The following is a 12,054-nucleotide window of genomic DNA, read 5'->3' as shown; positions in this document are numbered from 1 at the left end:
CCTTAGTCTTCCTTCACTTTGCCAATCGAATAAAACATGCCCAAACACCATTGATACAAACATTTCAATTGCTTCAATTCATACCTCAGGTTCCCATATTTTCCCATGCAGTTTTAATAGACAGGCTTTTAACATTAATGTAAGGGCATTCCACAAAACATAAGCAACATTAATGAATGCTTGACTTTGGTCTGTCCAGGCTTCATTACATTTACATTTAAAGTTATATTATTCCCATTTGCCCTAATTGTATTGAAGGATATAAGGGATATGAAAGCATAAGGTGGGAAATCTAAAGCACATTGTTTGATGCTCAGTGTAGAACTGCACACCTAGTGCTGTGTATTGAGGACAATGTGAATAATGAAATTATTCGTAATAGAGTATTTCAAACACTCAGTTGGTTTCCCTTCTATTACCTACTTAAAGTGCAATTCCGGTACAAAATCATACATCCATACATCAAATAAGCAATCGAGACAGTTTTTTTTTGTGTATGAACTATTAACAGAGAAATCCGATAAAGTCCCTAACAGCCAGACGTGGCTAACGCTGATTAGCTCGGGGCATTGCGGTGATGGCATTAAACGGCTTTTTTAACCACTAATACTGCTCAAAATAACACCACACCTCTGCAGTAGCATTATAAGATTACCTATGCATCAAAAAGCACCAACAACGTAGTTAGTGAACCCAGAGTTTATTAAAAGAGTGTTTTGAAAGAATTACCTACTGGCCCGGGTACCAGCTCCCCTCATAATGCAGTCCAAATGGAAGGAGCCCATTGGTGCTTTGATTTATGTGTATGGACTCTTCTCATGCTACTGCCGAGGTTTGCTGTTATTTTGAGCAGTATTAGTGGTTAAAAAAGGCGTTTTAATGGCATCCCCTTAATGCCCCGAGCTAATCACTGTTAGCATGGTCCTGCTGTTAGCGACTTTACCGGATTTCTCCGTTAACAGTTGTGACACAATAAAAACTGTCTGGATGGCTTACTTGATGTATGTAAGTGCCGAAAAAAGACCATGGGAGGATTTTGCGCCGGGATGACACTTTAAAGACGTATGTGACGCTGTTAGAACAGCGAATGTAGAGTCAAAGTTTTCATAAAGAGGGAAAATGTTAAGCAAGGGGCAAAAGTTGCTGCATTCATATGTCAGCAGATCATTACCCAAAAATACTTTTCAGGACCAAAATGGTAAACCAAGGTGGTCACGTGGCAAGAATACTGTTATGGTACACCATGAGACTAAGGTTAAGGACGGCACTCTGACAGGCACAATCACAAATACAGACACCCGTAGCTGTGAGGTAGTGAGGTATTGCCCAACTGGGGGTCAAATCTCATTGCACTAGAGTTACCTCCCGTCTCTGTTGTGTTTTTATCCTTCTAGGCCCTGTAAGGATATTGCATAAGATGTTCTGTTTACAGTATTTGACTGACAGCAGCAGGTGTACATTATCATCATATTAAATATGTGCGAGCAAAGCTGGCAAGTAGCATGGCAGTTTTGAGAAAAAGTCACCACAGTCTGGATCACGCTGTATCGTTCACTTGTTTTACCATATCCCTGTGTGGAGGTGTGGGGCAACACCTACAAAAGCACTGTGCAGTCATTATGCAAAAAAAAAGAGCCATACGGATAGTGAACGATGTAGGATATCTAGAACAAACTCACAATCTGTTTTTAAAGACCCATGCTTCTAAGTTCTTGGATCTGGTAGAATATAAGATCGCACAAATATTCAATATTTTATGAAGAAATGATTTACTGTACTTTTGGGTAACATACAAAAATGTTCTTAGGGTTAAAATTAAGAGATAGATTCATTTTCTGCTCACCACTAAGAACATTTGCATTTCGATTTGTGGGGTGAATTTGTGGAATGGTTTGAGTATATAAAGTTTATATATAAACTGTAGAAAAGTCCTAATTTAATATATAGGTAATTGTTTAAGTTGAATATAACTGAGACAGGGGATGACATTAGGGTTGTACATATCAGCACCGGGACAGCTGTTTTAGTTGTAATTGTTGAGTTATGGAGAAGGGGTAGATCCACATAAGTGAAAACTTCTTCTTAATCCTTTTTGGCCATGTCATTTTTATTTGGTTGTTTATGAAAGTGTGCATACTGAGTTTGCTATGTGTACTGTTTATTTTATGTCATTGTTTGTTTTTTCATTATTTTGTTACATGTTAGGAATAAACTAACCATGCAGCTCATGAGTTAGCCGGATTGACTTGTATTGTACCTAGTTTAAATAGAGATTAATACAACTGTTAGAAATAACATGCATCAGTGTCTATTGCAATGACTTGAAATGAAGCCCGAAGACAAAGCTCTGCCTCAGGGGTCATTTTATTTTGGATAAACTTAAATGATGAGAGCAAACCATGGGAGTCTGAAGTGCAAAAGGTCATCAGTCCTGTTCTGTGTGTGTGTGTGTGTGTGTGTGTGTGTGTGTGTGTGTGTGTGTGTGTGTGTAACAACAGGGGGCTCACATTGTGTCCCCTCAGTGTGTAAACAGGCACTCAAACAGCAGACATTGTGCGGCCATTGCATTACATACTTACATTCAAACACACATCATCATGTCACTCATATTCAGGCTGAGACAAAGCATTCTTCCTGCGAGACTGGCACTGAGACATAAACTAAACACACTATGTTGATTTCGCCTCATCAGACATTCAGCATCACACAGGCCTTTTGTTGAAATTGATTGATCAGATACATAGTAAACTACCCAACATCAAAAAACAAAGTTGATACAAACCCCTGCTGATAGTCTGTGTCACTGTGTCTATCACTCATAAGTCAGCCAGTCAACACTAACAAAGCTGTGTAATACAAGCTGAGGCAGTGGGGGAATGGCTTTCCCTGCCTTAGGCTCTATGGGTGAAACTGTTATGGCAACAAATAGAAACTTACCAAAAAGGTTGGTAAAGCCGTAACCAAAGCCAAACCTAAATTGAATAATTTCTGTTGTATTATGTGGTGCGATCTTCTGGTAATTCTTGAATCAGAAGTTGTTTACGTTGCTGGTATGGTTAAAATGGTTTGGAACCGTAGCACAGGCACAAGCTCATACACACGTACATACTCACAACAAAAATATCACTCACACCCACCCACACAGACATCCACCCACCCATACACACCCTTCAGAGATCTGTAAAGCAGATTAGAATGACTGTAGAGTGAGCGTGAATTTGGACCCACAAAGAGCCTGTGGTCCTCTGCAGGAATTTACTGCTCTCTGACCAACGCAGCCAAGATCACTCTAACACACTTATTCTAATGCCAGAATTTTCTTAACATTCACTCTGCACCAGTCAGTGAAGTCTTTGAAAACCAGGCCAATAAATTGCAGGAATTTATATTTTATATGGTAACACCTTTGCACTCAAAAGAAGAGTTATTTAGAGGGACACAGTATTTGTTTATGATGGGTGAGGCGATAGGAAGTGTACAGCTTTATGCCACTTCATTTTCTGTCAGACCTCACACACATGCCAACTAATGTGATCATTTGACGGAAGATTTCTCCAGCAGTATGTGTAGCTACACTGTGTTATTCCACGTGATTTTGCAACTGATGTGGATATTTGTATCTTTCAGTTGCTTCTGGGGAAATGCAGAGGGGAACAATGACTTGTGTTTCAGGAAGCAGGAATGCAGGTTAGGTTCAAGTTCTGTGAGAGTAATTTTGAGTGACCACACAGTGATGAGTCAGGGTCATGAGCTGCTGCCCGGAATAGTAGCTCATCTGTGGTATGGTAAAGAGAGAGAGAGAGAGAGAGAGAGAGAGAGAGAGAGAGAGAGAGAGAGAGAGAGAGAGAGAGAGAGAGAGAGAGAGAGAGAGAGAGAGAGAGAGAGAGAGAGAGAGAGAGAGAGCTTACAATATATTTCAGAAAGAGATAATGCTTTCCAGGGCAATGTTTTGAACTTGAGGAAAACATTGAAATTCTTATTGAACAAAGCTAAATTACAGGAATGTGAGCTGTAAGTCAGTTTTGACTTGATTGCAAAATTATTTATTGAATCAAAAATTAGGGTAGACAAAAATATCTGTGCAACCTTCCCCAAAAAAACAACAATGTGCACTTAAAACTTAAAAAGCAATAGCTTATAAAATGGTCACACTATCAGTGAAATAACTCTCTATCAAAGATTTGAATCAAAGCTTTCACGGCGATGATCTTTGCAAAGTTACAGTTTACAAAATATGCAATGCTACAATGTGCTGTAGGCTACTGCATGCAGATGAGACCATCGAGCAGGGAAGAAATATTCCCTTCTAGTGAGAGAAAAACAAACAGAAAATCTTCAAGGTTTTCACTTTCATTGTAAAACATACAACAGTAAAGATATTTTTGAGTGTTGAAACTGAGCATGAATTAAAATAAATCTCTATAAAACTAGGACTTCAATTCCTGTTACTTTCGTCTCACAGTCCACAGCAGCAAGCATTTACACCTGAATATGGATTTCTTCCTTTTTTTCACTCTACAGATGATTAAGTGTGTGTATCCTCCTTTATCCATAATGATACCATTTAATGGCATCGTGGTTGCCTCTATCAACCATAGATACTTCATACTTCAAACGTCACTTACAGTGGAGCTCACCGCCCAAATCAAAGTCATATATATCTTAAACTACTACTTTCCTTTCCCTGGTGGTTAGTTGTGAACAGCCATTACATAAGGGTAGTGACTTGTTGATGAGTTAACTGATCTCTTTGCTCATGGTGACAACCACCGTTAACATATATCAATAACTGTGCTTAAAAAATGTTTAAATGTCAAGGAAAGGAAAGGAAAGGCTCATCATAATTTCTCTCATACTGTATTTAACATCAAAGGCACGGTCTGTCATATCGCTACTGTACAAGTCTACGTTAGAAGCACAAAGGTAAGAAGCTAAAGCTAAACTGAGCTTAAAGGCACTTGACATGTACACACAAATCAAGCATTGTCAATGGATCTATCCATTATTATTAGTGTACTTAAGTTTTAAATTTTCTTAATTGGATAAACAAATATTAAGTAGTTCAAACTGGAAACATCATCAGATCCAACTTATTGCACCCCATATAGAACTTTTACAGCAAACATCATATACATAACACTGACTGTGCAACAGTATAAGGCATCCATAACTTAAATGTGGTAAAAAAAAAAAAAAAAAAGAGATCAGAACAAAGTAGCATAAACTAAAACTTAAGCTTGCTTTCATTGGCACACATTTTGTACAATGTCTCAGTTAAAACTACTGAATTCAAGTACAGATGGCAAGATATGTTTAGGAACAACTATCTGTCATATAAAGATGGTCACTAACTCTTCCAACTGAGATCTGATATTATGAGTGGAATTAACGGCAAACCTTTCACCTGTGACACCTTTATCAGACAGATGTTACTGGTGTTTGGCTACTAAGAGGGCAACATACAAGAAATGTTTAAATCTTTTCCCTTTTATACAAAATTATTTGAGCATTGGTGCATCTGTTTAAGCACAAGATCCCAGACAGTCTTCAGTCTTATGTTATCAGAGTTTGTGGCATCATATAAAGTTCCCCAAAACTTTTAAATAGCATTCACTCAAAATGGGACTCCAGTTTTCCAAATGTCTGTGCAAAAGCACAATGGCAAAACACTAAAGCTGAATTGAATTAGTAAGAATGATACATGTATTCCTTGTTGTGGTGATGTGGGCTTCCTCTCCTATTGCTGAGGGAGTGTTGAGGAGGCTGCCTGGATTGTTCCCAGTCTGCCATTCACTTGGACTGTCTTTGTGGGCATGGCGACCTAGTTAAAAGAGACACAACATGTCGTTTGTAATCCTCCCCTTTGGAAATGACAGTGGTTATAGTTCATGGCATGCTGAAAAGAATATATCAGATTCTGTGATTTTGTGACATCCAACTGGAAACATCATAGCTCAAACTAAAAATATTGAATTAATTTACAAATCGGAATGTGGTCAAAACTCCTGTGATTATTGTCCCTTCTAACACAATTTATTCTTTGCAGTTGTTCCTGTTTGATTCAAATGTTGCTTAAGTAATAATGCAAAAATGCTTGTCAACGCTAATTTTACGAGTCTGCTGACCTGAAATTGAACTTTTTTTTTTTGAATATAGTCACACAGCAGTACAGTATGGCTGTCAGATGAATCGGTGAACATGTTCCAATCGGCAATACATTTCCAGTTTCCCGGCTGCTGCACTGCGGAGAGATTTGTTCTGCCAACGATGTTTTCCAGTGAGGCAAGACGTTAGAAACCACACCAAGGATGTGAGAAGAAAGAGGACACTCGTCCAAATCATGTTTTTTTTCTGTTGCTGTCTCTGGTTTTCTTTCCTCTATCTGTTCAGTCTCTGCCTAGTTTTATGTCTGTCTCCCTCCCTCTCTGTCTGGTGAAATTGTGCCATCTTGTGCACCAAGACTAATGAAAAAAAAAAAAAATCATCATCAATTTTAATTTGCTAAGGCTGTCCTAATTTTATTTTTCATTTCTTCCCCATTTTATGTATTTTTTTCTATTTTGTGTGTGATATTTAAGTGCAACTCTATAACCCTCTTCACTGTGTCTTCATGAAGCAACTGTAGAGTTGAAAATCAAACAATGCTAATGCAGAGTAAATAAAGGATGTCACCCAGCTCTGCAACACCTTTCACTCAAACTGTATTTTTTTCTATTTGTACCTTTTTTAGCCTCTCAGAAGCAGATCCAGAGCGAATGGCCTCCAGCATAACCTCCCTGGCCGAGGCAGGGTTCATGGGGGCGTTAGCACTTGGATATCCCCCAGTGCTAGGCTTACCCTGGGGCAAAACAAGGGGAGGTTGTGGAGGTGCAATCATGGGTGGTGGTGGTGGTGGTGGTGGGGTAAAGACAGGAGGAGAAGTGCAAGTCAAAGAGGGAGGAGAGGGAGAGAAGGGAGGGCATGCACTTCTGTCCTCCTCAGAAGTCACCTTCCTGAACTTCTCAAGCTCCACAGCAGCCTCAGATTTGGTCTGTAGGACACAAAGGAGTGACACAATGGTAACTCTAGGTGGGTGGTCAGATGCTACCATATGTTCATTTGAACTCACACACATGACCAAACAACAAAGGCATTTAAAGTCAACCTGACACATACTGTATAGAGATATACTATGTACTCTAAACAAATAACAGTATTTTCTGGTCTAATCTTCCTTTTTACATATCTTTTTCATTTTTATAACTCCTTTGTAAATGGAAGTTTCCTTATAAATCCATTTTTTCTTTTAGAAGTTTCTGAGTCTGATTTAGTCATGCAGCATTCCAGAGATTCTGCTTCTGGTAAGGAACCTCCAGAAGAGAACCGCAGATGTTTCAGCTCCAGCAGCACGTCTTCTGCCCCTTTCAATCCACATGGGTTTACATGACAGCAAACCACAGCTCAAAGTTCACACAGAGGGATGAAACTAGACATCCATGCTTGCATAACATGGTTCTGTGAGCTGCTACCTAGCTAACAATACAGACAGAGAATTCAGCTTTCACAATTCCTATTGAACATGATTTTTATGTGTAACTGCAAAAAGCCTGTTTTTTTCTCTTTTAAGTGCAACAAGACTAAAGCCCCTTTTGGACCACAGAAACTTTCGACCAGGGACTAGGAACCTATTTAGGCATTTCAACCGCAGGGACCATGGTTGAATAAATAAATAATCATCAGACACTCAACAAAAGATTTAATATAAGGAAAGACACTCTTAGCTTCATTTTCCTCCTCGGCATTTCATTCATTATATCCAATGTGCAGCAGTAAATTATGCAGCACTTAATGTTGCCGCAGTGAGACAAAAAATGATTTTTCTTTCGATGTTTTCCAGATGAAATGGGCTGTCACAGGATCAACAAAAGTGATTAGGATTCATCCTTTGTAGACCATGAGGGTCTGTGCAAAATTAACTTGCATGGCTAAAAAGAATAAGCTTTTATTTGAGTATAAATGTGACTGAATACTGTGTAGGGCTAGGTTTTATCATCCTACCACTTCCTTCATATTGAGGGACATGGAGTGATGGTGCGTAAATAGCTAAGACAGTATTTTACCTTCCTCAGCCTTCCAGAGATGCTCTGAGCTCTAATGGCAGCCAGAAGAGCAGACCGCTCATTCTCCTCCTCAGCATTAGATACTTTCTTCACACTGCTTGGACCAGAAGTGGTTATCTTGTAATGAAATAAAAAAAGGAAAATCAATATACCTTTCTTGTCTTCCAGTCAACACCATCATCAACAATAAGCTGTAATTGCGAAATTAATAAAATAGTGTATCTAGTGGGGTAAATGCTACTCCGTAGTTTTCTTTCAGTTCCTTCTCATCAATTCAATTCAATTTTATTTACAGTGCCAAATCATAACAAAAGTTATCTCAAGACACTTTACATACAGAGTGGGTAAAGACCACAAGACTTATTCATGATTTACTGAGACCCAACAATTCCCCCAATCCCCCCATGAGGAATTATATACTAATGTGAATATGACTTCTATGTTATGGCAGTTAATATAGTAGAATAGTAGAAACAACTACTATACAGCTAAGGTGATAGAATATGGTAATGATAATAATTATGGTGGTAAATATGATCAATGATGAGTAGTGGTAACAACAGCTGTGATCAATGAGGAATATGACTGATAATGTTTTTATGGCACCAAATTTTATAATTGATAAAACTAATGATAGTCATCAATCCATCCTGCACTGTTTATCTCACCTTCTTGAGCCTGTTCCTGCCCCCACCTGTCTGGATTGCTTCCATCAGGCTGCTGTGCAGAGACGTGTCTTTCTCAACAGATCTAGAGAGCACTGGTCTGAACTTTTTAACTGGTCCAAAGACAGTCACAGACGGAGGCCCAGGGACCCCACCGCTGTCTGACACTGTGACAGAAGGTTGTGGTTTCGCATCGGGTGTCAGATGGGCGGTTGCCTTGGGCATGTCCCTCATGTTCTGAAGAAAAGATGAGTATTGAGTTCACCCTAATCTACAATAACAATTTTGCTATAACATTTTTTTTAACATTGAATATTTCTAATACAGGTTTTACTCACACTTTGGGGTACAGTCTTTGGGTCTGTGGGCAGTTTAGCAGAACAATGTAGAGGACGGCTTTGTGCAGGACTGGGGCTTCTGAGACGAATATGTTTAATATTATCGCTGTCATTACTGCCGATCATATTTGTTTTGGTGGGGCCAGCAGATTGAATAACCCGATTCTTGGCTGTCTCTGTTTCCAGCGTATTACAGCTTCCCTTGGTGGATTCGAAACAACTTCCGCATCCTCCCTTGTCCGGTCTCACTTCTCCAAAATCTCTCTGGCTATTTGACAGATACTCTGGGTAGCTCATAGACCTCTTGGGACCAGGGGGAAAGGTTTCAGAAGCAGAGTCATTCTCCTTATTATCTGTCAAAGACGACTGGGAAGATTGGTGTGGATTCACTTTAATGGACCGACCTGATCTCTGGAAAGCGGTAGTGTGTGATTTCAAAGAAGCAGAGGAGTCAGGCACATGCGGGATGGAGTTGGGTTTAGCTGAGGTCTTCGGGGTGTATTTACTGATGGCAGATGCCACGTATTGGCTCGAGGTTCGCCTGGTTGGTTTGAGGAAGGACAGGTCTCTCTTCAGGTCATGAAGGATAGGAGGAGGAAGGGCAGGTTTATTACTTGGCTGGTGACTGTTTTTGGACACTGAAATGTTGCTCTTCACCTCCACCAGATCTTCTTTTGCAACGTTGACTTCTCTCACTGTTTCTTTAGTCATCTCTTTAGGCTGGGCTCTCTCTGCAGATTTATAAAATGAAGTGTGCGTCATTTTCAGGTCCTCAGTGTTACTGCTTTTCAAAGTAGCTACTGATATTGCAGTGGGAGCACTTTTCAGGCCATCTGGGCTCTCCTTAGTCTTATCAATGAGATCTTTGCTGAGGGGGATGGAACTTTCCTGTCTCTCATTTGAGCTCCAAAAAGCTTTGGCTTTTCCAAGAAGAGGAGACCCTTCACTGGAAATAATTCCAGACTCGGATGAACCATCAACTTTGTTCCGGGAGATACCCTCTTTCACCATGTTTCCTCGATCATCAATCTTAATGGCACCGACAGTCAATTTGACAGATGGCTCACCCGTAGCAGCATGCATGACGGAGGGTTTGGGAGGGACCACTGTGAACGTTTTCATACCAAAGCGTGACGTGATGTTACGAGTGATTTTTCCATGTGAATTATTAGAGCCGGAGTTATTTTGGTAAACTCTGTGCATATCTTTATCTCTCTCTGCAGACACTGATCTCTGACTGGTTGGTGGGAGAATGGACTTTTTCTCTTGAAAAGGTTGAGCGTTACTTGTGACAGGATCAGGTTTAATGTCAGGTTTCTTGCTGTGTTTCTGCAGGTCAGCTGTTCTTTGTTTATCTTCTTTTACACTGTTGGTATCAGTGATCACCTCTTTCATTTTTGTCTTGAGCAGCTTTTCTTGCTTTTTATCACCTAAAGACTTGTTCTCCAGTGACATCCTATGCTGTTCAGGTTGAGACGACAGCTTAGTATTTGCACTACTGCTTTTATCACCTTCAGCAGCTGTACAGGCATTGTTGTTTCTGTTCTGTGGCTCCACACTGGACTGGTGACAAAAGCCTGGACCTGTGATGAGATAGGGTAAGAAAAAGCCATTTTAAAAAAGAAAGAAAAAAACATAACTGCTTTTTACCTATATCATCACCACTGATATAAATAAATGGACTATAAATGCACAAGATGTCACAACACCATCAATAGCACAAAAGTCTCAGGTTCTGCATGATCTACTGGACCTAGGCATTTTGTTTTTTGTACCTTTGTTGCCAGCTGACTCAGCACTTGTTAGTGACTTTGTCTCATTTTCTACAATATGACATTCATAGTCCTCCAGTACTTCATCTATGGCTGTGACTGGCACATCCATGTCCACTACAGACACCGGCACCTCATTGCTGTTTGTGGACATGTTATAGGGAGTCCCCTTTGATGAGACAATATCCATGTGATCTGTAAAAGCGGGATATATTAAGGAGTTAATACATAATACTTTGGGCAAATATTCCTTTTTGAAGAAGATTACCATTGCTTTTTTTACTTGTCAAAATGAAGTATTTTTGTGACAGTCCCAAGTAGTCAATGTAGAATGCAGTCATGCATAGAAATGTTTCAAACCTATTTTACATGAGACTGCATATTTATTGAGGCTAAAACTTTTGCTAAACTACAGTATACTGACGATCTTTTCCAATGTCGGAGGCGTGTACGCCCGGGCTGCCAGGACACCTTAATATAAATACAAATATAAATGCTATTATATGCTAATATAAATGCTATTCCATGATGCCTCACCTGCAAGGTCTGCTTCAAAATCTTCCAAAGTCTGATGGAGTTGGGCTGTGAGCTCTTGGTCATCCTTATAGCTGTTTTTTAACCTGCCGGACTTTTCCTGTGGGCTGATGTCATTGTGTCTGAGGATGGTACATAAAAATATGTGTCAAAAATACATGCACTGCACATATACATATGTAAAAACACACATGCACTCTCATAACATTTGTAATGCATTAAAGAGATTGGTGTGTAGGAGCAGCCATAATACACTCCATTTTTCTCAATAAGAGTCACCACCAAACAGCTGTTATAAATGGCTTATTTTATGCTTTTGTTGCATCCAACACGCTTCCCGTTACAAATCTGCTACAGAAACCCAAAGGCATAATGCAGTTCAGTACTAGAAGAAAGAAAATACATGTGTTGGTTTGAAATATTTTGTGCTTGTTCAAAGTTCAATTTCATTTTTATTGGAGCCGGCTGGCTTTGAAACACGTAGCTGTAAAGATATTATTACCACAGTTAAAACTTCCTTCACTCTCTTCAAGGGTTCAACAGAGCATTATCATGACTTACTGGCATATTAGCCATAACAAATTGCAACTACAAGGCCAAGCCAAATAGAATTTGTCTTCTTAGAGACTTGGATTGGTCCTCTTTT

At 39.5% G+C, this 12,054-nt stretch overlaps 1 protein-coding gene across 2 annotated transcripts in view; it reads right to left on the bottom strand.

Moving 5' to 3' along the window:
• Positions 1-4,067: 4,067 nt before the first annotated feature.
• The window catches only part of cobl (cordon-bleu WH2 repeat protein), a 58,409-nt gene continuing 50,422 nt past the window's right edge, over positions 4,068-12,054 (bottom strand). For both annotated transcript variants that reach the window (XM_083918645.1, XM_083918646.1), the window contains 7 exons: positions 11,412-11,530; positions 10,878-11,069; positions 9,103-10,685; positions 8,768-9,001; positions 8,100-8,216; positions 6,722-7,030; positions 4,068-5,821 (listed from right to left, as the gene is read on the bottom strand). In XM_083918645.1, the coding sequence (XP_083774771.1) occupies positions 5,738-5,821; positions 6,722-7,030; positions 8,100-8,216; positions 8,768-9,001; positions 9,103-10,685; positions 10,878-11,069; positions 11,412-11,530 (2,638 nt within the window). In that variant the 3' untranslated portion in view covers positions 4,068-5,737. The remainder of the gene's footprint in view (positions 5,822-6,721; positions 7,031-8,099; positions 8,217-8,767; positions 9,002-9,102; positions 10,686-10,877; positions 11,070-11,411; positions 11,531-12,054) is intronic.

This window comes from Echiichthys vipera (genome assembly GCF_963691815.1).
Source record: "Echiichthys vipera genome assembly, chromosome: 8".
Taxonomy (NCBI): domain Eukaryota; kingdom Metazoa; phylum Chordata; class Actinopteri; order Perciformes; family Trachinidae; genus Echiichthys; species Echiichthys vipera.
Note: the sequence above shows the minus strand (reverse complement) of the source record. Positions and strands in the feature narration are given on the sequence as shown.